Raw genomic sequence first — 25,675 nt, forward strand, 5'->3', positions numbered from 1 at the left:
GGTGGGATGCTCTTTGGGGGGGGTAGTATGGACCCAATGGGCCAAATGGACTGCTTTCACACTGTAGGGATTCTATGATCATTCAGTGTGGGGCCTCCTCCTCCTGTTGATTATTTAAAGTTGCTGCTAATAGCAAACAGCAGTTCATGGATTTCCAATTTTGAGTTGATGATCTGTTCAAAGGCTGTCTAGTTTAGCACAGTGCTGGTGCTAAGGCCAAGAGCAGTCCAATTTTTCCTTATTGTTGGTCCACGCACTACCTGCAACCAACCCAGTTCAGCAGCTACGTCCTTTAGAACCAAGCACATCAGTCAGCAGCAATGCTGCAGATGGACTTTGAAGTCCCACACCCATTGTACATTCTGTATCCTATCCAGCTTCAGTGCTTCCTCCAAGTCATGTTCAATATGGATTACGATGCAGAGAAATGCAAGGTCATCTACTTTAGTAGGGAAAACAGAATTATGGAGCACTTCTTCAAACAGTGCGAGGCTAGGCAGATTCAGCCTTTGCAGGGAGTTGTGCATCCTTGCTTAGGAGTTACTGAAAGTTAATATACAGAAAGCAATTCAGACCGCAAATAGCATGCTGTCCTCAAATCCTCTTGTACTGGAGTAAGGATGGCTTATTGCAATTATACAGAGGTCTGAAGAAACTACACCTGGACTATTATGTTATGTTCTGGTCTCCTTATCTAAGGAAAGATACACTTGCTTAGAAAGAATGCAGTGAAGTTTCATCAACTAATTCAAACATACAAAATTTTGATAGGGATTGACAGGGTGAATGCTGAAAGGAGGTTTCCTTAAACTGGGGTTCTAGGATCAGAGGACAGTGACTGAGACAGAGACTGCCATGGACAGTTGCTATAGGAAGCATGAAGAAGCACCCCATCTGCTTAACTAGGCATAGACACTGAGCCTCAGAGTCATTCACTCCTAGGAAGCAGCGAAGTAAAGCTATGGTGTGCAGTGCACAGCACAACACTGAGCTCTGTGAAACCCTTGTTAGCCCTGATCAAACAGTCCACACAGGTTTGTTGAGGCAGTGGGTCTGCATTTAAACCAAGTCTTTTTCCGACCTTGGTTGTTCAGGGCTCTGATTGGAGTTTGTGGAGATGTCCATGGGAGGGTTTTATTTTGTGTCAGTTTGGTCTTTAATGGGTGCCCCTCATCACTCAGAAGCCATCTTCTGTGGCTGAATGGAGGTATGAATTGCTGAGGCACCAGGGACTACAAAAAGGACAAAGTGATCAGGGAAACTCCTGGAAATTCTGGAGGCATCTACTGGATCTTTTTGCAATGATCTCATACCAACTGCTCATTAAAATCACTGGAAACCTTTGTGATTAACATTTTCACCTGGCCAATCAAATAAAGCATTAATCTCTAAGTGGACGCAGACAATAGCTTTCTGGACCAGAGAGGAAATTCTGCCTTAGGTGTGTAGCCTATAGACCTCTGGCACAACCATTTGAGGTACGGGATTGCCTCTGAAACAACGCACCCATCTGCCTAAGAGAGCTGTGGGTTGTGGATTGCAAAATTCCACAGAACTCACTGACTGAACACTGTAACAGGCTCAAAGTATAAAAACACAAGGTGACAGTCACCTTCATTGCCACAAGGACACAGGCTGTTCACCTGCTCTGAAGGCCCTTCTGCTGAAGGGCGCAGAAATCATTCAAACACCTGACATGACAACCTGAGTTTCAGATGCACTGCTGCACTGACAAGCCAATGAAGCTGACCACTGGCCTACAGATATTATTTCAAAGGCATTCCTTCTGCTCTGTCCAGGAGCTATCTGCTAGGTGGGATCATGGGCCCTGTACAGCTGGCTATCCTTTTATTTCCACTTCCTATGGATTTATTTTTCACGCAACATCTCAAAATCTCCATACATCTCTTTTTTACGACTCACTCGAGGACATCTTTTTTGACCAAGTTTATTTTTAATCACCTCCCTTTATAACATCTCTTTTGTGGAGTTCAGAAGCAGCTTACAATGCTTTCTACAAAAGAGAGCTACCTCCAGTTTTCTCAATCCCCTTTCCATTCGAGTCTTGGTTAATCACTTAATCACCTTGATTAATCACTTAACCATCGTAATAACTTCCATTTCATTACTTTGGTAAACGTTTTCTTCAAGTAAAACTTCACGTCAGCAAAATTACACAAAATTATTCTTATTTCAGTAATTGACTTTCCAGCAAAAGACATACTTAATTACAATTGAAACAAGTTTTCCCTCCTAATTCATAAAAGAAATTATTTGCTGGCATTTCTTTTTGAGTTAAGACTTTAAATTAAATCCTCTGTTCAGCAGATCAAAAGAAACACTTATTAGGAAAGACACAGTTAGATTTTAAAACCTATGGAGAAAAATGAGCAACAAGGTAGACTTTCAACTAGAAATTCACAAAAGGTGTTCAAGATGGAAGTGAGGCAAATACTTGACAACAGCAAATTATATGCAAACATTAATTATGAAAATGATGTTGCAAAGTATGTCAAAAGAACCTCATGTAAAATTATATAATTTTCATTTGTAGGACTATTATTTACAAATGAGTAGAGCATACTAATGGCATAGTACTTATACCCACAGAGCAGAGATGAAGTTTATTCGTGCCCAAGCTGCAGATACTTCAGTATGTCCCCATAGGGAAGGTTTGAGTTATAAGGAGAGGCTGGATAGGCTGGTACTTTTTTCCCTGGAGCATAAAAGGCTGGGGGTGACCTTACAGGTTTATATTATTATGAGGGGCATAGATAAGGATAATAGCTAAGGTCTCCTCCCTCAGGTAGGGGAATTCAATACTAGAGGGCATAAATTGTAGGTGAGAGACAAAAGATTTAAAAGGGGCAATTTTTTCACACAAAGGAAGTGGTAGATGCAGGTCCAGTTACAACATTTAAAAGACATTTGGACAGGTACATGAATGTGAAAGCTTTAGAGGGATATGGACCAAATGCAGGTATATGGGACTGGTTTAATTTGGGAAATCTGATCGGCACGGACGAGTTGGACTGAAGGGGCCATTTTGGTGATGTATGACTCTACGACGCTAGATCAGTGACAAAACTCACTTCAAGCCATTCTACTCCGTGTTCCGTGCATAGGGTGATAACTACAATTAAAACAAGGGGGTCAATTTGAGAAAATGTCCCGAGACTGAGAACTACTACTAAAATATTTCCATAGGCATTACACTTCTTGCTAATTTCCAATTTGTCCTATTCAAAATGATGTCTCAGAATTCCAGTTCTTCAGTTGGTACTGCTGAAAAACTGCTGTGCTACAATGCTTCGGGCAGCACAGTGGCTCAGTTAGCACTGGTGCCTCACAGCACCAGGGACCTGGTTCAATTCCACCCTCGGGAGACTGTACATTATCCCCATGCCAGAGGGTTTCCTCTGGTTGCTAAATGTGCAGGTTAGGTGGATTGGCCATACTACATTGCCCATAGTGTTTAGGGATGTGCAGGCTAGGCAGATTTCCCATGGGAATTGAGGGGTGAATCGGTGGGGGTGTTAGGTCTAGATGGGATGCCCTTTGGAGAGTTGGTGTGAACTTGATGGGCTGAATGGCCTGTTTCCATGCTGTAGTGATTCCACAATTCTACGGATGCATTCAACTTCATTTCTTTCCAAATTTCTTTCAGTTTTATTATTTTAAAAAACATCAAATCTAATCAACAAAATATAGGGACTGAATTTGAGAGCTTAAAATGGGTGCTAAACTGTGATTCTACAGGCAGGTACATTTTCCCTTTCTCTCAGACTCTGTTTCACCCTGATTACCACGCTGTTTAATCTTCCTATGTGCAATGCTACAGGAGAATTTCACAGTTATCTAAAATATGGAAGAATAATGCAGGAGAGAACATCTCAATTACAAATGCATTTAGTGATAATGGGAACTGCAGATGCTGGAGAATCCAAGATAACAAAGTTTGGAGCTGGATGAACGCAGCAGGCCAAGCAGCATCTCAGGAGCACAAAAGCTGACGTTTTGCAAACATCAGCATTTGTGCTCCTGAGATGCAGCTTGGCCTGCTGTGTTCATCCAGCTCCACACTTTGTTATCTTACAAATGCATTTACTTCATTTATGTATAATTACACCTGGAAAAGATTCAACTTACCCTCATAAATGCTTGATGAGTGTTACATGTAATGATATTGTGATAGATTGCAATTTGCCCTGAACTACTAGTCAAGTTGCCATCGGTTCTTAAGTTAAATCTGGGAGGAAAGCCATCCCTTCTGTTGACATCGGTACTTATGTTGTAGCTCAACACTGAAAGACGAAAGATAGAAATGACGTTTGTACCCGGACCAAGTTTAGAACATTACAAAGTCACAATTTAACTTTCATATATGTGTATTTAGAATAGAGCTACAACACATCCACAAGATGGCACTTCATTAAAAAGCTCAAACCTGAATTGTTCAGTTTCATTCCCCACCCATCCACCCCACCCCAAGTATTTGTACAGTCTCAAGCATTTTCTGTTGCTAACATTTGTAGATTCTTAGAAACAAATCAGTTACATGCATCAAATATTGTCAATATTTTATTCACAGTCTCCATCATAAAAATGCACCTCGTTATTAAGGTTTCCAATCTGTGCAATTAAACAGCCTTTATAAATTTAATTTTTTATATATTTACTGTGCTGTAAATTGTTAACAAGATTCTTTGTCTCTTGAAGTAAGCAGAATTAAGTGCTGCTAAAAGGAAGGTAGATGTCATCAAATAAAGCAAAGTCTCCGCATATGCACCAAAAGCTGCTTCAAACAACTTCACATTAACTGAGTACAACAATATTTTTATAGAAAAAAAACTATAGGTTTGGACATGAATATTGAATGTAATGAAACTGTATGAATACGTAAAATTGATGCTATTTACTGGTGTATTCCATTTTCAATTTTATGGAAACAATTGTAGCCAAAGTTCTTTCTCCAACTGAATTACAAATTGAGAATTCAAGTGTGCAGCTCATTAGGGTACAGGATTTGCCATTTTCTGTAGTTTCGTAGGAATTTTGATCCATTCTGCTTATATCCTCAACATGTACAGCCTTTCGGTAAATTTCTATGGCAGTAATAAAGCTTTATCTGGTTTCTTCAAGGCATAAAGAGATTTCTTACCCTACTCAAACTAAACCAGGATACTTGTCAAGTTCGTACCTTCAGCTTAGCTTAAATTTACTAGACCATTTGAAACTAAAACAAGATAAAGGTACTCAACTTCAGTGCCGAGACTCATATCTTAAAGTAAATTTGGTTCATGATAGAAGCATAGATGCCCAATGGCACTACTGTAATGGATTAGCAAAGCAAACACTTATTTTAGACAGGGCAGGTCAAAATGCTTATTCACCCCACCCTTTCAACAAATACTCAAAATCCTGAAAAATTAAAGTTCAATTCGCAAGAAAATTGTTTTTAAAATGTGTAAAAATTCACTTCTTGTTTTAGCAAAATAAGCTTAATTTTACTAGCGAAGTGAAAACAGGAAATATATGAAACAAAACATTTTCTCCCCAGAGTACGTTGGCTTCCTCAACTTTAATCAACTCTCTTATCATCCTTCATTATCTTTTAATGCATGAGGCTAAAACAGCTAGGATGAAGCTAACTAGATGAAATGCAATTGTGTCTTATTTTGAAAGTAATTTCAAAGTGACACCGATTTGTTTTAGACCTTTACATCAGTCTACCCGGTGGAAGACAGTAGTAGCATTCTAGAATTGAAAGAGAATGAGGGGGCGAACTCACTTTGATCTGATTTATTACTGTCACATGTACAAACAGACAGTGAACAGTGTTGTGTTATGTTCTTTACAGGCAAGTAGTACTTTACAAATGCATCAGGGTAACAGAACAGAGTGCAGTATACAATGTTACAGCTGCTGAGAAAGTGCAGACAGAGTTTGGCTAGCACAGTTGCCTTTGAGAAGGTGATGGTGAGCTGCCTTCCCGCACCACATCAGTCCACCTGCTGTGGGTAGACCCAGGGTGCCATTAGGGTTGGAATTCCAGGATTTTGACCTTGGGACAGTGAAAGAATGGTGATTACATTCCCATATTCTACCTCATTATTGTACATATACAGATCTGGATCTTCAGAGAGCATGACTTCATAGTAATTGTCCTTTATTCATTAGGCAAAGGACTAAATGTTGAATGGTACGACTCTAGGAAGTAGCAGATCCGAGGAAACTTGGTGTGTATGTCCATAGATCCTTGAAGACATCAGAACAAGTAGAAAACATGGGTTAAGATGACATTTGGGATATTCGCATTTATTAGTTAAGGCACTGAATTCAAGAGGGCCATGAAGTTATGTTGCAACTGCATATAACATTAGTTACACCAGAACTGGAGTACTGTAGATATTTCTGGTCACCCCTAATATAGGTAGGATGCGATTACACCAAAGAGGGTGCAAAAGAGACTCACCTAGGATCTTTCTTGTGCTGGACTGATTCAGCTATGAAGTCAGACTAGACAGTTTGGGGTTGTTTAACTTAGAGCAGAGAAGGCTTCAGATGTTGGGGGAACAGGGAGATCTGATTGAGGTGTAAAGAGTTCTGTAGGATATAGATAGAGAAGATAGGGAGGAACAACCCACTTAGTAAAAGGAGCTGTGACATAGGCGGCACAGTTTTAAGGTAAAGAGATGGAGATATAGAACATAGAACATAGAACATAGAACATAGAACATAGAACAGTACAGCACAGAACAGGCCCTTCAGCCCACAATGTTGTGCCGACCATTGATCCTCATGGATGCACCCTCAAATTTCTGTGACCATATGCATGTCCAGCAGTCTCTTAAATGACCCCAATGACCTTGCTTCCACAACTGCTGCTGGCAACGCATTCCATGCTCTCACAACTCTCTGCGTAAAGAACCTGCCTCTGACATCCCCTCTATACTTTCCACCAACCAGCTTAAAACTATGACCCCTCGTGCTAGCCATTTCTGCCCTGGGAAATAGTCTCTGGCTATCGACTCTATCTATGCCTCTCATTATCTTGTATACCTCAATTAGGTCCCCTCTCCTCCTCCTTTTCTCCAATGAAAAGAGACCGAGCTCAGTCAACCTCTCTTCATAAGATAAGCCCTCCAGTCCAGGCAGCATCCTGGTAAACCTCCTCTGAACCCTCTCCAAAGCATCCACATCTTTCCTATAATAGGGCGCCCAGAACTGGACGCAGTATTCCAAGTGCGGTCTAACCAAAGTTTTATAGAGCTGCAACAAGATCTCACGACTCTTAAACTCAATCCCCCTGTTAATGAAAGCCAAAACACTATATGCTTTCTTAACAACCCTGTCCACTTGGGTGGCCATTTTAAGGGATCTATGTATCTGCACACCAAGATCCCTCTGTTCCTCCACGCTGCCAAGAATCCTATCCTTAATCCTGTACTCAGCTTTCAAATTCGACCTTCCAAAATGCATCACCTCGCATTTATCCAGGTTGAACTCCATCTGCCACCTCTCAGCCCATCTAGAGGGTGGTGGGAATCTGGAACTCATTGCCTGAAAGGGTGGTAAAGGTAGAAACCCTGCAGGTATTTAAGGTAACACTAGATGAACAGTTGAAACATCATAGCAGAGTAGGCTACAGGTAAACTGCTAGAAAATTGGATTAAAATCGATGAATGTTCAATGGCCGGCATGGGCACAATGAGCCAAAGGGCCTCTTTCTGTAGAAATTCTGAAAATAACATTGAAAATCTGCTGTTCTGACTGTTACTCAAATGTGGTACGTCAGGGTTTGAGTGACGATGGGAACTGCAGATGCTGGAGAACCCAAGATAATAAAATGACCTCTGAGGGTCTAGGCCCGAAACGTCAGCTTTTGTGCTCCTGAGATGCTGCTGGGCCTGCTGTGTTCATCCAGCCTCACATTTTATTATCTAGGTCAGGGTTTGATCTTACTTTAACCTTCAAGTTTCTTGGGTATAATTATCATCAAAATAGATTATTCGAAGTGCACTATCTCCCTCGATCATAGCAGCCCTGATGATGTGGCTTTACAGAGTTCCTTTACAACCCATCAATAAGATCCCAATTCATGGTTTGGCCACTTCTGGGAAACACCAGCTCTTCAGCATCTCAGACAGTCACAGCTTTTTTAAAACTTTTTTTTTTGTCAGCTCTGCCAGTACCTCTAAGAGATTTGGTCTCCTTCATAGTAAATTGTTCAACTGACCTTCTCCTGAGAGACACTTGCTCTTTCTCCTCAAGAATTCTGTGTTCTGCTTTACATCATTGTCTAGTCTCCCCTTCCTATCTGCCAGCCACATCACTACATTCCTAATTTCCTTCTGTTCGCATTGCTTCCAGATCAAGGTCTGCAGGTCACATGGATCAGCATTTCTTGTTAGCCAAGAAAATTTTCAATCTTTTTTTGTAATTATTGCATAGTCTGTAAAAATTCTTTTCAAACACTAGTCATTTAGTAGTTCACAACTTGAGAATTTGTGAAAAAAAGACATGTTGTTGAAGCTCTCATTTTGCATTTGTCAGGACAGAATCACAAGAATACCAAAATTTCAATGGAACAATAATTTATACTGGTTCAGAAAAGTGGTGTTGGTTCCTGTTTCAAGTGAATTCAAATTGGCTGACATCTTTCCACATAGAATGCACCAGGGAACAGTTATCCCAAAGATCTTATTTAACTGAAAAAGATCCAATACCTGGGCACATTACTCCTGTTCCCAGGGAACAGAGCCCTGCATATGAATGTCTGCAATGTTAATGAGATGCATTGCTCACTCAACTACATTTTAATTTCATTGTTAATGTAAATTTCAGGACACTCACGATCATTCAGCAAGTACCATCTAATCATAAAATCATACAAGATCAGATGTTTTGAATTTTGTAAGTATGGGAGCAAGGGAGCAATGGGAAGCTAACTGGCCCTTTCAGCATGCTATACTATTCCACAAGATCATGGTCCTAACTACATTTTCCTATATATTCACCTAACTCCTGATTATCCTATTAAGGGCGAATTGAGGAGGGTCAATACTGTCTGTTGTAAACCAGTCATTATGACCTACGACCTACATAACTGGCCTCACACCTCCACATACAGCCCAGGGTCATTTGTGTGGAACACTTCAAAATTCAATTTCTCTTTACAAATTAGATGATCAAGTAATGAAGAATTACAGTCTTTCTTTCATTTCTTCCTTTACTTTTGACCTCACTGTGCCTCCTCAACTTTATGTATTGTCTACTGTTTAAAGAGAATCATACTGAAGTTGCAGTGGATGTATAATCATAAGTGCCATTCCTATCTATTCAACTCACAGAGGGAGACAGTGTCTCTTCATAAAACATTAGAAATTTCACCCCAATACTCTGAAATTTGTCCTCTCACTTTTCTTTAAAAAAAATTTTGAAAAATCTTTTAAGTGCTAGCTGTTAAAAGCTAAAGACAAAAGAACTGAGTTCAGGTGATTCAGTGGTTATTGGGCATTGAGAAATTAGACACACAACACATGCTCAGACTGCACGATCCAAATTTGCTCCACAAAATTAAAGCTTGAGCAAAATTAATCACTTCTAAACTAGACTTTTTACAGTGTGAGATAATCACCTTTATTTAAAAATTAACATTATTAGTCATAAGAAACAATTTTAGAAAAGGCTAATCATGTTAGAGATATTTTTACATTTCGAATTTCAACATTTTATTTAATTGTTTATTTTCAGTGTTAGAAATCTGAGCAAATGAGATTTAAAAGGCGAGATTAATGTCATAACAACCATTATCCGAGGTTATACTGTAGCCCTGTCATATTAATGCAATTTAAACTTGGTGCTTAGAGTTCAATTTTACAATCAAAAACCTGTGAACTTGACAGAACAAATTAATCAGGATGGCACTGTGCAGGTTGGGTAATATTAGCTTACTTCTATTGTTCGATACTGGCGTTGTGCTGCAACTTGACTGTTCCCATACACTTAATTAATTTGACTGAGTCATCTTGTCATTTCAGTACACTGCCTTTCTAATCATCACTTCCAGGTGTTCCTAGCATAGAATGTGATATACACATGTTGAAACATCATATATACCTTGCCTTCGCTTTCCTGAATGGGCACACAGAATAGAATACTGACTACCACTGTTCTAATAAACTACGTAATTCTCAATTAAATAACTAATGCATCAGATATGCATTCACCATAATTTAAATACATAAGAAAATGAGATCAAAGTTATCAAAAGCAATTTACAGTTTGCTCGTTGTTTATTATTTTCCCAGTACTGTGAACTAAGGAACATTTGAGACCTATGGCAGAGTCAAGCCTTTTGTACTGGATCACAAACTGCCAAAGAAAAAATGTGAACATGGCGATTGGAGTAATTGCACAAGCTCTGCAAATTGAATCAGGTACAGTACTGAAGAACATCATTTTATACCATTTGAATACTCTACAAAAAGGAATGCCTCTTTTGCTGTGCCACCCAAAAATGTAAAAAGACAAGAAAAAAGTTAAAATTTAGCAAGTTATAACTAATTATTTGTGAATTTAATACTTGATGTAATGTAAAATGTAATTTGATAAACAATTATTTGATCCTATGTTAACTGGGCAACCACAAGCATTTCACTGCCTCAACTATACCAGAACAGATATTTTACTGTACAGGAGACAAAAAGGTTCAAGTACTTCATATTTTGACATAAGGGGCCTGTCATGTTTTATTGTGAAGTGACATTTTCAAAATTGTTTAAATTCTAGATATCATTCATTTCAAACAATTCATTCATATTTCTGTGAAGCTGATGTAGAGATAATAGAACAATACAACTGCAAATTACTAATATCGCTTTCTAATTTTTGTTTTAAATCATACCATAATTTCAGCAGTTGTAGCAGTAACTGAAGGTTAATTCAATGTATTACTTTAAACTAAAATGTTGCTAAGGTGCATTTCTCCATATGCAGCAAAGCCTGGATTGCTTTCAAGTTAGAGCTAGTAGGTGGCCACAGAAATGCCATCAACAACAATTACAACAAAGTGAACTTAAAAATCTCCTTTAGACATTCAGTAGCATGAACGTCACTGAAACCCTCACAAATCAACAAACAACGAGGGGGTGGATTTTGACATTGACCAGAAAGTGAACTGGACCAGTCATGTAAACACCATGGCTACAGGAACAGATCAGAGTAACTCACCCCTAAAGCCTGTACACCATCTACAAGACATAAGCCAGGAATGTAATGGAGTACTCTCCACTTGCCTGGATGAGTGCAGCTCCAACAACACTCAAGGAAATCCAGTACAAAGTGGTCCACCTGCTTGGCATTATATCCACCACTTCAGCATTCACTCCCTCCATCACCACCACCCCACAGTGACAGCAGTATAAGTGTAATTATTACCTACGTGACCAGGAATCTTCTTTCCTTTGTGAGAAAAGCATACAGTAACATTGATGCACACAATGGACTGCCCATTCTCAAAGCATTCCATTTTTGTACGGTTGATTAAAGTAGGTAGCTGAATGAAAGCTTCAATAACCACAACAGGCCTGCTCCTGCAAAGCATGGAAAACAGAATTTAGCAAATCAGAAATAAACCTTGAACTTATTTACCTGGATTGAAACTTGAGCTATGATTTAATAAAGTGTTTTGAACAGTGACAAACTATATTAAAAAAAATTTGAAGAATTGCATTAGATCTTTACAAACAAAAGAAACGGTTACAAACACATTTTGGGAGAGTTCAAGATCCAATATCAACTTACACACAATTTTGCCATTTTGAGTCTGTTGACTAAGATTCAAGACGTTTCACCTACACCTACACTCATACTAAACAGTGAATGATGAACAATACAACATCCTCAAGCACTTGAAACAGTCCTATGAAAGCAAATACTAATTGATCATTTACTACATTTTCATGGAATTGGACTTGAAAACTGAAAGGTGAGGGAGTGCAAGACTACACTTTTGAGAATAGATGGTTGTCTTCCCGGAATTGCCTTGCATAGTAGGCATAAAAGAAAATAGCTTAAAGCAACCAGTGCAAGTTAGGCACTACAGGCTCAGATCTCGATGATCTACCTGCAGAATCCCGTCTCTGTACAGCACAATGTGTTCTGGAATCATTAGAATCCAACTGCTTTGTTAGTAAACTCTACAACCAGCCAACACACTATTTTCTTCCGTTGTATAAGGTAATTGTCCAGAAAGAAGTAACATTTAACAATATATTGGCTCCACCCGTCTTACTGATATCTCTCAGACAGTCTGTAGGTGGAGACGAGGAGTTCTACTTTAGTTTTCAAAGAGAGATTTATCTACACCAGTCCCTAAGGTCCCAGCTGTGATATCTGACCAAATGCAATAAATATTATACAAGTACAACGCCTCTTCTGTAGATTCTCTGTGGTGGTATCTTCCCTATTGCTTATCATTAGATAGGCCAAGACAAAGACAGAGCAAAGAAAACGGAGGATTAATGGGAACAAACTAGTTCAAACAACCTTTACCCAGTACAATATACTGATGAATGTGGCAAATACCAGGAGGAAGGGTCCTTTGGGAAAATATCACACCTCCTAAAAGGGATCTAATTAGGAAGGATAGCAGACTTAGTATCACATATTTAAAGCATAGAACATGTATCAAGGGACAACTTTATGCCAACCCAACTTGTCAACACACACATATTACATGATGGAGTAAGCAACTGCCCTGCAATTTATTTCTGCACTGTTCTGTGCAATTATTATCTGAACCTTTTTTCACAATATAACAACACAAGATGGCTTTCACATGCACTTGAATAGCAGGGCATGACAATGAAGGGAGAGTGTCTTCGGCAGAATTACTCAGATGTGATTGGAGCCTTCACAAAATGGTTCATTAATGGGACTGTTTGAAGTCGTCTTGACCTTTCGGCACTGTTGTGACTGCAAATTGCTCACTGTATTGTCATCTACTTATTTTGGTATTACTTTGCCATTCTAATCATCAACATGTATGCCAAAGCTTTTTTTTTCAGGGCAGTGAGTAGAGAATGCAGCAGACAAATATGCTGGAAGCCCTGAAGATCAACTGTTCTATATCTGTCTCATAATACTTAATACCCATGAACTGGTGCTTCAAAAGTATCAATAATACTGGTTTATCGCATGCGGTTTGTTTCAACGCATTCTATTTGTATTGGTTAATGCAACATGAGCCACGAGTACATCAGACAATTTTGATCTTCAAAAATGCCACGGCCTTAAATAATGCAGTCTACAACAGATGTACAACTTATTTCCAAATCTCATTTTTAAATGTGGTAAATATAGACAATAGGCTATGATCAAATACCCCACAGGCTCCACAAACAGCAAATGCAATCAATTCAGATCCCATGGATTTAGAACATAGGACATAGAACAGTACAGCACAGAACAGGCCCTTCAGCCCACGATGTTGTGATGACCATTGATCCTCATGTATGCACCCTCAAATTTCTGTGACCATATGCATGTCCAGCAGTCTCTTAAATTACCCCAATGACCTTGCTTCCACAACTGCTGCTGGCAACGCATTCCATGCTCTCACAACTCTCTGCGTAAAGAACCCGCCTCTGACATGCCCTCTATACTTTCCTCCAACCAGCTTAAATCTATGACCCCTCGTGCTAGCCATTTCTGCCCTGGGAAATAGTCTCTGGCTATCAACTCTGTCTATGCCTCTCATTATCTTGTATACCTCAATTAGGTCCCCTCTCCTCCTCCTTTTCTCCAATGAAAAAAAAAGTCCGAGCTCAGTCAACCTCTCTTCATAAGATAAGCCCTCCAGTCCAGGCAGCATCCTGGTAAACCTCCTCTGAACCCTCTCCAAATCATCCACATCTTTCCTATAATAGGCCGACCAGAACTGGACGCAGTATTCCAAGTGCGGTCTAACCAAAGTTTTATAGAGCTGCAACAAGATCTCACGACTCTTAAACTCAGCATTTCACTCTAGATGCTATTGATACATGGGTCATCAGATCTCATTGACCTTCACAGGATTAAAATTCTTCATTGTTGCTGATCTAACCTTGAAGCTCCCTGTCAAGAACCATGGACTGCCTGAACCACTTTTATTCTGGTCAATCATCCTCCTTTCTTTGTTCTAAGCACCCCTTCATTCTGAAATGACATTCCAATATTCAATCACAAACATAACTCCAGTTCTTCATGAGGCCATTCCTGCCCCAGATCCCATCCATGTGCCTCATCCAACTCCAATTCTGCACAGCTGCAGTTGGCAAGAAACAGCTTGTGAGTTTTTCAACCACCATACTCGCAACCATGCTGAAGTGTTAATGTTCACAGGCTTCTTTTGAGCCTTTCATCATTTCTCCGTTAGAGACCCAGCCACCTTCTCACTTTCTCAATTCCTTAGGACTTCTTCCAAGCTCTGTAAAACTTAACTGCCTAATTCCTAAAATTGATCTACTGGCACAAGGACAGCGAGCAGCTCTCCATTCTGCACCAAGAAAGAATCTATTTGGTTCTGCTGCCCTCCCAGGAGTACAGTGAAACTGTGCTGCTCAAGTCTGGATCTACACCTCTCTCCTCCAATTCTCCTCAGTGACGGAGAAACTTCATGAGTGGCCAATTGAAGGTTTTCGATAAGCCTCTTCCCTTAGCTGGGACGAACTATATGTTGCCACCAGGCACCTCTTGGAATTGTATGTTCCATGAAAGTTGCCAGTCAGATTGTTGCCTTCCTTGGTACAAAAATGGATGTTAGAGAAAGATTTGGTCATAAAACTGGCAGGTGGATTGCGGGGTCTCTGGGCAAACGCTGATCACAAATGGAGAATGGGGATGCATCTTCCAGAATGGCTTTGGCGTCTTTTTCTCTCTTTCAGGAGATTGAAAGATTGATGGTGTGCGGTGCTTCAGGCATTGTAGTTGCGTGGGGTATGGTTGATGAATCAACTTTTGGTTTTGCCAACTGATTTTACATATTTTTATGTAGGATGAAGAATGAACACTGAACCTTGCATGCAAGTTTTGATCCTTTGGATTCTGGGAAAAAAAACCTATTTCTGTAGCTTCCTAAACAAATATATCATATCATAATTTCCTTCTGGTTAGTAAGATGAATGACACTAAATGCTCCTCTTCCAATTTGGAAAGTGACAATAAAATTATGGTGCCTGGTAATAATTTCCTTGTTACGTTGCAACAATGACTACACATCAAATGTGCTAATTGGCTGTAAGGTGCATTGTGTTATACAGATCATATAACAGGCACTATATAATTGCAAATCTTTCTTTTCACATTTGAGGTTGCACATTTTCTTCAAGTAGATACACAGCAGTATAACAGCCTCCTACATAAGCCAGAGAGTTCGGTAACTGCAGCTCTTCCACCAGCATCAGGCAGCTGTGCCTGAGAATACAGATGCATGGAATGCAAAGCACAGGTTCAGATCAGAGATAATGGGAACTGCAGATGCTGGAGATTCCAAGATAATAAAATGTGAGGCTGGATGAACACAGCAGGCCAAGCAGCATCTCAGGAGCACAAAAGCTGACGTTTCGGGCCTAGACCCTTCATCAGAGAGGGGGATGGGGGGAGGGAACTGGAATAAATAGGGAGAGAGGGGGAGGCGGACCGAAGATGGAGAGTAAAGAAGATAGGTGGAGAGGGTGTAGGTGGGGAGGTAGGGAGGGGATAGGTCAGTCCAGGGAAGACGGACAGGTCAAGGAGGTGGGATGAGGTTAGTAGTTAGCTGGGGGTGCGGCTTGGGGTGGGAGGAAGGGATGGGTGAGAGGAAGAACCGGTTAGGGAGGCAGAGACAGGTTGGACTGGTTTTGGGATGCAGTGGGTGGGGGGGGGAAGAGCTGGGCTGGTTGTGTGGTGCAGTGGGGGGAGGGGATGCACTGGGCTGGTTTAGGGATGCAGTAGGGGAAGGGGAGATTTTGAAACTGGTGAAGTCCACATTGATACCATATGGCTGCAGGGTTCCCAGGCGGAATATGAGTTGCTGTTCCTGCAACCTTCGGGTGGCATCATTGTGGCAGTGCAGGAGGCCCATGATGGACATGTCATCAAGAGAATGGGAGGGGGAGTGGAAATGGTTTGCGACTGGGAGGTGCAGTTGTTTGTTGCGAACTGAGCGGAGGTGTTCTGCAAAGGAGGTGTTCAGATCAGATGTCTCCTGTGCAATTTGGTATTCCTGGTGAACCTTCTCTGCCCCTATTCATTCTCACTGAATGATGGACACTGGCATAATTATTTACCCCAATAGCAATTTTTACACTTCAGTGGCTGGGGAAGTTTGTTGAACTTCCAATAGTTAAATTGGAAATTATTTCCTTATATTAATGCAACTTATTATAATCAACACGTTGAGGTAGCAATGCACCACGTCAAAATTCATTTTTACCTTGGTGCAAAAGAGCATTTCAGAAATATTTCATTCATCTATTTGTCAGGATAAATTATAGCGACAGCAATTAGTGATACTGACTGTGTTCATAATTTCTGATTTAGTGCATAGATAGCACACTAGAGGCAACAATGGGCTTTCCAATAGCATCTCAACTGTGCATTAAAATAACAGACATCACCTCTCAATCTCCCTTGTCCTAGATCAATAATTAAAAATAATTCTTATGCCACGCACATTCAAAAAGGGGGCAGATGTTTTGATTCCTTACGTTAATAATGACAGGACTGCTGGTAATCCCACAAGCTCTCATCTATATTTTAAATACTGAAAAGCTGAACTTATGCATCATACAATTGCAAGGTCTAAACCTAAAAATCATAGGATCATGGAATACAGTCTGGAAGCAGGCCATTCAGCCCATCAAGTCCACACCAACCCTCAGAGCATCCCACCCAGACCCAACTCCCTAATTTATCCCCATAACCCTGCATTTCCCAAACTAACCCACATAACCTATACATCCCCAGACACTATAGGCAATTTAGCATGGCCAATTCACCTAAACTGCTTACCTTTGGACTAAGGGAGGAAAGCAGGCATCCAGAGGAAACCCACACAGAACAGGGAGAACAACCTGGGTCCACTGTGCTGTCCCCTCTGCTGGGTCTGTCCTGCTGATGGGACAGGATATGTCCAGAAATGGTGATTGTGGTGTCTGGGACATTGTTTGTAAGGTACGAGTCCATAAGTATGATCATGTCAGGCTGTTGCTTGACTAGTCCTTGACACAGTTCTCCCAAATTTGGCACTGGTCTACAGATATTAGTAAGGAGGATATTACAGAGGGCTGTTTCTGCCATTATCCTTTCTGATGGCGAGGTTGTTGCCAGGTGGTTTGTCCAGTTTCATTTTTTTTATTGAGACTTCATAGCGATGGACACACCGGAATGGTGTGTTGGGCCATTTCAGAGGGCCGCTTAGAGTCAAGCACATTGCTGTGGATCTGCAGTCACAGGCAGGCCAGGCAAAGATGGCAGATTTCCTTCCCTGAAGGGAATTAGTGAACCTGACAATTCCTGACAATTGACAATGGTTTCATAGTTCTTGGTAGATTCTCACTTCCAGACTTTTTTTTATTGAGTTCAAATTCCATCACTGCCAAGGTGGAATTTGAATATGGGTCCCTAGAACATTTGCTGAACTTCTGGGGTAATAGTTTCATGATAGTACCACTAGGCCATGGCCTCCCCATTGAAGGATAGTGTGGTCAGCCATATGGAAAGGCTGCAGACAAGATAAATGAAGAAGATGGTTTACCTTTGTCTGGTCACAATGGATATCATGTCATTTTTTTACTTTGATAACAGCTGTTTTTACTTCTATAGCGGAAATGGAAACCTGAGTAGAGGGATTTGTCTGTGGAGTTCCAAGAAATACAGGCAAATATTTAGGAGGCAACAGCAAGGTCAAGAATTGAGGGGTAAGTGAGATTGAAGAGAGGTTCCTGTTTTGTAAGGACGGAGTTCAAAGGGTTTTTTTTAAATGAGAGGAATGCTAACTGCAGATGTGAAAGAGGAGGTAGGGAACTGTATCTGAAAAGAGACAAAAATACCAGCTAACATCTGAAACAGATAGGCAAGTTGAGTAGTCAACAATTAAGTGTGAAAAGGGTTGACAGATCAGGAGCTGGATCTCAAAGGTAAGCTTGGAGAGGGTGTGATGAACTATAGGAAAGGAACTAGAGAAAGATGAGTTAGAGTTAAGGATTGTGTGTGTACGTGTACATGTGTGCATAGGTGGCAAATGTGGGGGGAGGGTGTGTCTTAAAAGAAGTAGTAGCTATAATAATGAGAATGCTAAGTATACCACAGAGGTGCCATTTCCCTCCCTTCCCAAAACACAGAATCGTTAAGCTGAAGATGTTGACAGCATCAATTCTAGCTCTTAGAAATTTCTTGATGGAAATAAGAAATAAAGTGAAAGTCAAACAAACTCAAACACAGCTGCCTTGATTGATTCTTGTTCATTGTTTTTCTTATCAACTAAGTACACAACACTAAAAATACTTTGTAGAATTGTAACAAAAATCTGTTTTGTACCTCACACAAAAAATATATTTTTAGTAATGTGGTAAGTAGTATTAATAGATTGTGAAATTTAGAAATAAAAGTTATTTCTTGATGTAGCCCAGCTGTGAATAGGCAGACCCTACATGCAAAATAAAAACTGAAAGAATTGTGGATGCTGTAAATCAGGAACAAAAGAAGGAGTTGCTAGAAAGGTCAGCAGGTCTGTGTGGAAAAAATCAGAGTTAATGCTTCGGGTCAGGTGACCCCTCCTCAGATCTTACATACAACTCTGCTTCTGAAAGTATTTCATTAAAGCTCTAAAAGAGTCACAAAAGTTGTCACACCATGTGTAACCAAGTTCCTTTGCATTTTTAATAACAAACTATTCTAACTAGGTAAAAGGTTGAATTTGTTTAGTTTGAAAGGACACAACTTCCTTTTTTTCTCATTTCTGATTTGCAACTCTGCATATTTCACTTTTAATATTACTGAAAATACGCTGTTTTGTTTGACTATTTCAAACTTTTCCAGAGATTCCCAGGTAACAGTCACAAATATCCCAAATGCATAAAGAGACAATGTTTGCAAATGTAATGTGCTGCTTCTCGTTTGTTTTGTGGCTAAAGCTAATTTCTCAGAATAACAAACTTATAGTTTAACTTATTTCTAGACTTTTTGTAAGTACATATAAAATAGCATTTAACAAATGAAGCAAAGATCTGCAGATGTTGGAAATTTTAAACTTCTGAAGGGTCATTGGATCAAGAATATTAACTCTGCTCTGGTGCTATCGGAACTGCTGAGTTTCTCCAGCAACTTCAGTTTTAGTTACTAAAATACAAATGTCCGTGTTCTGTCAGGAAAAACAGTATTTTTTTAAACTAACAAAACTGTTACAACTGTCAACTTTGGTACCTTAGAACATTAAATAATACCTTTCTAATGTATACTCACTCATTCAGAAATGACCATCAAAATCGGATTCCATTCTTAAAAGAACAACTGTGAGAACTACCATAACCAATTATATTAGTTACATACAGTGCAGGCTGTTTGCTGAATCTAAATACAAATTAAAAGGGCATTTATTTTGCATTCTTCCTGTCAATGTTGAATTTACATTCATAACACGCACGCTTTAACCATTTTTTTGCAAAACTCAGTACCCTGGTAATTCTCCTCACTAATTTAATCACTTGCATGGTTTCTCTTGAGGTCTAGGTCAGGAAACATCCAGCTAGACATCAAATATTGGTGAAAACAGCAGAAAAATTAACCAGATAAACTGTTTCTCAAGCTTATGTTGAGTGAAGGAACAGAACCTCATTTCTGTATTATTCAATGTGTAGTCCTTAAGCTATAACATTATCTTCAATTGTTTCACACTCAAAATTACAGCTCCTATCAATTTCCCCTTTAAGCCATGTTTGCACAGCCATGCATGAGTCCCACAGGCTGGTTCCTTTAAATTAAACTTGTCAATGTGGCTACACACTTCAATAATTTACACAAATAATCCAAAAATAATGCATGTTGGCTCCCACATTCTGTGTGGCTGGCAGAATGAGGAGAACATGCCAGTGTAGCAAAGTAATTGGTGACTGGCAACATAATGCTGCCAGGAGGCCTGAACTCTGTCTGATCTGGTATTTTCTTTCCACAGAATCCTGAGCCACTGGCATTGGCATCATGAATAGTTTTTGTTATTTTCATACCTGCTGGTCTTATACCACTAGCGCTCCATCTAGCTCTTCATATATTCTTGGTATCTTAGAAGAGTTTTAACTGACATTCTGCTCCCCAATATCTTAATGTTTCTTTGGCCATATATCACCAAAAAGGTTTTATTTAAGCACTTTATGTATTACTCAATTTCTTCATCTTTGTCTTTGTTTCTGCTCCTTTTCCTTCTGTTAAATATTTAAATATTGTTCATTGGTAACTTTTTCCAGTTTTCAAATGGTGTGCATCTGAAACATTGCTAAATAAGCAGCCGTGAAGGCAAAAACAAAGAGCTTGCATAATTAGTTTCTGTGCAATTCGCACATCTGGAGTTGCTTGCTTAAGATGTAACTTAACAGGGTGCCTCACCTTCAAAGCGACAGGCACAAGACTCAACAGAGACTGTGCTCTCTTTGTCCGATTCCTATCTATATAACTGAAGTCAGGGAATCACTTACAATACATTCTCTCCAAATGCTTTTACTATCACCCCTGCTTTTCCCTACATAGCTATCCTTGATCTATTCCTTTTTCTCATCTACATGCTGTCCCTCAACAACATCTCAAAAACACAGCATTACTTTTTCACATGTGTGCTGTCAGCACCGAGCTCTACCTCATTTTTGTAGGCCTCTGGTAGATGAGGTCACTAAGCTAGTGCAAACTAAACAGCAATTATTACCTATCTACTTTAAATACAGAGGCATGGTACAACATGACCTTTTCAGAACCTTGTCTCACCAGCATCCAGTCCCATGTGATCAGATATCATAAAGAAGGGGTTTAGCCACTTGGATGCAGCTATTAAGATCTTAGGTAAACCTCTCCACAAAGGTTGCTCTATCCCATAAGCTACTTATCTAAGCCTACAAGCCTCCTCCCTACAAGGTCACGAACACCACCCCCAACTCAGAGCTGTGCGCTGTAATCGTTCACACTTGGCCTGATCACACTCATATCTCCTTTCGAGGAGGAGAAAAAAAACCAATGTCTTCCTGTAGATTGGCATATGAATTATTCAGGGTAGAGATCAGATTGGCTTCCTGATAATCCAAGTAACTGAAAAAGTTAATTTTGCAGAAGCCTGGACAACAGTGCAGATCTATTTCTCCTGAGAACACCCTAACCAGTGTGCACTGGATAAGACTGTCAATGAATTCAGTGGCTCAAAACCTGGTCTCTGCCATTCTGGCTATGGACTCACACTGACTCTCTGGCTAAAGTGTTAGTGGGTCTTGTGCTTTACGGTGTTTTGCACAGACTGTTTGATCTCATTTTGAGACATGGCATTTGTGGAATAGCTGGATGCTGCATATATAGTTTATTTTCCTTGTTCTGATGGAGCAAGACAATAGAAAGATAACTAGCCAAACTAACATCACTGTTATCCTTTAGCAAAAAATGTCATTGTGTAGACTACTGTTTTGGCCATTCCATTGGTCTGGGAGCACCTGGGCAAACTGCGTTGTGGACAAAGCCAAGGTCTTACTGAAGCTTCTGAAGCAAATACTGGCAAACTGCAGACTGTTGTCAATAGCATCTGAATCAGGATGCTGTGTCTGACACAAGTTTCCTTAAGTACTGCAATAACTACCATCAGAGAGGAACGTAGGTGTTTTTTGACCTTAACTCACCAAGAGTTATCATTCACTGCAAACTGGGCACAAGGCTCTTGCAAACTCAATAACATTTCTTGCTTATTTATGTTATGCACAAAGGCATTGTACAGCCTGGCCTTTCTACAACCTTTTCCAACCTGGTCCTGTCCCCACGTGATTTGATATCTTCTGACATCACTGCTGACACAGGCTGGCCCCATAGGCTACATACTTCACCATCATTTCTCTAAACCCTCAAAATGATTGTACTACTTACCTGACGTGTGGCACTGAATGAGCAGAAATTTCCTTCACCTGAACACTGCCTTTATTCCCAAATACAAATTCCATTCTTGGGCTATCAACTCCACCATCTTTCCTGCTGAAGCTGAATAAGACTGTGAACATCATAGCGTCATATTTGGAAATGAGATTAACTTCACATCATGTCTGCAGAGATACCAGATATTTTCACCATAATTTCACCAGATTTCAACCCACTTAAATGCATCTGCTGCTCAAATCCTTATCAATGCATTAATTGCCTCTAGGTTTGACTAGTCCATGATATTCCTGTCTGGCCTCTGTTCTTCTTGCTCTTGTAAGGTTACTCATGTAAAATTTCTTTGTAAAATCCAAATCCACACCAGATCTTGATTATACCTTATTCCTGTACTTGTTGAGCCAAACTGACTCCCAATAAAGCAGGAATGCAATTTTGAAAATATGATACTTGTTTTAAAGTTAATCTAAGCCTTTGCTCCTCCATATTTGTATGATTTCATCCACCTCTATAGTCATCCAAGACATCTATGCTCATCCCAATTTTGACCTCTCACTCGCCACCAATTTTAAACTCTCAACCACAGGCAACTTTGCTTTCAATGGGTAAGACATTAAGCTTCAGAATCCCTTCTTATATCTTTCCATCTTTCTTTAATCCACTAAGATGTTCCTTTAAAAATATACGTATTTGACCTAATCTTTGGGCAGCTGCCTTCACATCTACTTCAATGGCTCAATTTACAATCTTATTCGATAACACTTATGAAATATTTTAACAACACCATATAAATACATGCAGTGCTCTTTTTAACTGGTAAAGTGAGCCTTTGTGTTCATTTAAATGGCTGCTGTTTGCAATGAATGGGCATAATTAAAACGGTAAAGTTTAGCATTGCTATTTAACTTCTTCTCCAGCGAGCTCAATGCCATTTTTTATATTTAACAAATTTTCCTGCATGAAGTGTATTCAATTTCAGCTGTCATAATTCTGTTCAGATACAAATTTTGTCTGGGTTTCTGGAAATTATTGGACTCTTATGGGAGTACACTTATTAGACTCTAAGTCACTCTCTTACTTTAGTGACTTTGGCCAGCTTGCTTTATCTTTCTGAATCTGTGATCATTTAGGTTGAGTGAACATAGTCGGCGATAACAAAGTGTGGGGCTGGATGAACACAGCAGGCCAAGCAGCATCTCAGGAGCACAAAAGCTGACGCTTCGGGCCTAGACCCTTCATCAGAGAGCCTGATGAAGGGTCTAGGCCCGAAACGTCAGCTTTTGTGCTCCTGAGATACTGCTTGGTCTGCTGTGTTCATCCAGCTTCACACTTTTGATATCTTGGATTCTCCAGCATCTGCAGTTCCCATTATCTCTGAACAGAGTCGGAGTTTAGCTCCACTGGCAAATTACTCAGCACAGTTTCTAAGCTGTACAGTATTTAAATCAGTTGGCTGGATGTCTAAAGGATGGTGTAGAATGATGTTTCCACTCTGATTGTGGCAGTCATCCTTCACATACGTCAACCTGATACAGAGTCATGCTCCTCAAACAAATAACTCTATTCAAGAGAGATGCCTATGTCAGAATACAGAAAATTACATCTGAAGCCTGATACTGCTCTCTTAACTGGTACTTATAGAGTCATAAATTCAGAGTCATACAGCACAGAAACAGGCCCTTCTGTCCAACTTGTCCATGTTGTCCAGACATTTGTAGCATTTGGCCAATATCTCTCGAAACCCTTCCTATTCATGCATCCATCCAGATGCCTCCACCACTTCCTCCGGCAGCTCGTTCCATACATGCATCACTCTCTGTGTGGGCAAGTTATCCCTCTGGTCCTTTTTAAATCATTCCACTCTCACCTTAAACATATGCCCTCTAGTGTTGGGCCCCCCATCCATCTCCCTGGGAAAAAAGACCTCGGCAATTCACCCCATCCATGCTTGTGATTTTATAATCCCCTATAATGTCATTTGCTGTCTCCTGCAACTAATCCACTTCCAAATTTTTCTTATTATGCCCTCTGTCTTAATATTATATAGGTGCACTTTAGGCTTTATTCACGACTCTAAGTATACATGCACTGCAACATACAGCTCTTCGATGTCAGCTTAAAATGTTGCTACCTTTGTACAGAATAGAAACAGATCACTGCATATGAAAAGCATGTTATTAAATCCATTACATCCAGAAATATAAGCAATGTTGCAAGCAAATAGCATCTCTAAATATTCTCATATAGCATTGCCGAATAAGCAATAAACTTACTGCTTGTTGAAAATTATCTGTCTGTAACATTCAAATCAAAAAACTGGAGGCTTAATTTCTCAAGTTCCACCAACATATAATGTACTGCAAGGTCACTGCTTTATATCTTGTCATTTAGGGATCCAGATTTTATTCAGTCAAATCATCTTTCCCAAAAATTACATCTCAATCTTACCTGAGCAACACTACAGTATCAGACATGAAGGCTCCAACAGCTACATCTGTGAAAAACAACAGATTGACGTTTGTCACTAGCTCAAATAAGTAAGATTCCGGACAAGTTTCTTGTCATTATTATTTAGCATTATTAATTAGATGGGAAGGAACGGCAGGCTCTGTACTCATCCATCATTCAAAACTCAATACAGACACAACAATGAGAAACCACATTCTCCAAAACACTTCCTTTTTCTCTACGATAAATACAGTTATTTCCACTGAACCATATCTGATTCAGCCTAAGGTTGAAGGATGATTTATTTGCATTTTGCTTTCTTCACAATGGTGCAAAAGGAGGCAAATTTCAGTTTGGAGATCAATTTAGGATCCCTCATGTGGAGATACCTCTTATAGAGGTACTAGTCATTTTGGAATGTGTTTAGCTGTTAAACCTGCAGTGTCAAAAATCCAGTAAATCTCTGGATTGATGAGAAAGTTAGATGAAACCTAGTCCTGGTAGGGTTCTGCCTGGACTTTCGATCCTGGCAGTGTAATATTTTGTGTATTCACATGTATTGTAACGAGTTGCTTCTGGGTGAGTTCCTGCACAACTGCAGTCTTAAGATTTCCACGATAGTCTGGACAGCTAAAATCTGTTAACCACTTTATTGAGGCCCCTGAAAGAGCCTTAAATGCCTGTAGATAAAGACAAACAATTCAAAGACAAACTACATTTACACTGCCATATCGGGATTGTTCTTATGCTGCTAATGTTTTGATTAGAAAGACTCTGAAATAAGTAACAATATGTTCAGGCAGTGTTTTCTATAAGTTTTGCTTTTCAAAAGTCGTTTGAGGTAGTTTTCTGTGGCTCACCCTGACCATGCCCACAGTGTGAGCTCATAGTCCACCATTCTTCATTGTAGCAACAGTGGGTTCAACTTGTTCCTGGTCAAACTTCAGGGAAGTGTAAATTCAGTCAACATCCTAAAACCTAACTCCATCTAGCAGGTACGTCCATTTTCCACTCTAACAGACCACTGAAATTTCAGTATTTGTGCAATTTAAATGTTGTATAGTAGCTGAATAGATTTAATGGACAGATG

At 39.8% G+C, this 25,675-nt stretch overlaps 1 protein-coding gene across 4 annotated transcripts in view; it reads right to left on the reverse strand.

The window, feature by feature from the left end:
- Window positions 1-25,675, reverse strand: part of itga4 (integrin alpha 4) — a 144,980-nt gene that overhangs the window by 82,287 nt on the left and 37,018 nt on the right. For all 4 annotated transcript variants that reach the window (XM_048535070.1, XM_059647193.1, XM_048535071.1 and 1 more), the window contains exons 13-15: window positions 24,586-24,631; window positions 11,443-11,597; window positions 4,150-4,304 (exon numbers count right to left, since the gene is read on the reverse strand). In XM_048535070.1, the coding sequence (XP_048391027.1) occupies window positions 4,150-4,304; window positions 11,443-11,597; window positions 24,586-24,631 (356 nt within the window). The remainder of the gene's footprint in view (window positions 1-4,149; window positions 4,305-11,442; window positions 11,598-24,585; window positions 24,632-25,675) is intronic.

Source organism: Stegostoma tigrinum, chromosome 7, assembly GCF_030684315.1.
Source record: "Stegostoma tigrinum isolate sSteTig4 chromosome 7, sSteTig4.hap1, whole genome shotgun sequence".
In the NCBI taxonomy this organism is placed as follows: Eukaryota; Metazoa; Chordata; class Chondrichthyes; order Orectolobiformes; family Stegostomatidae; genus Stegostoma; species Stegostoma tigrinum.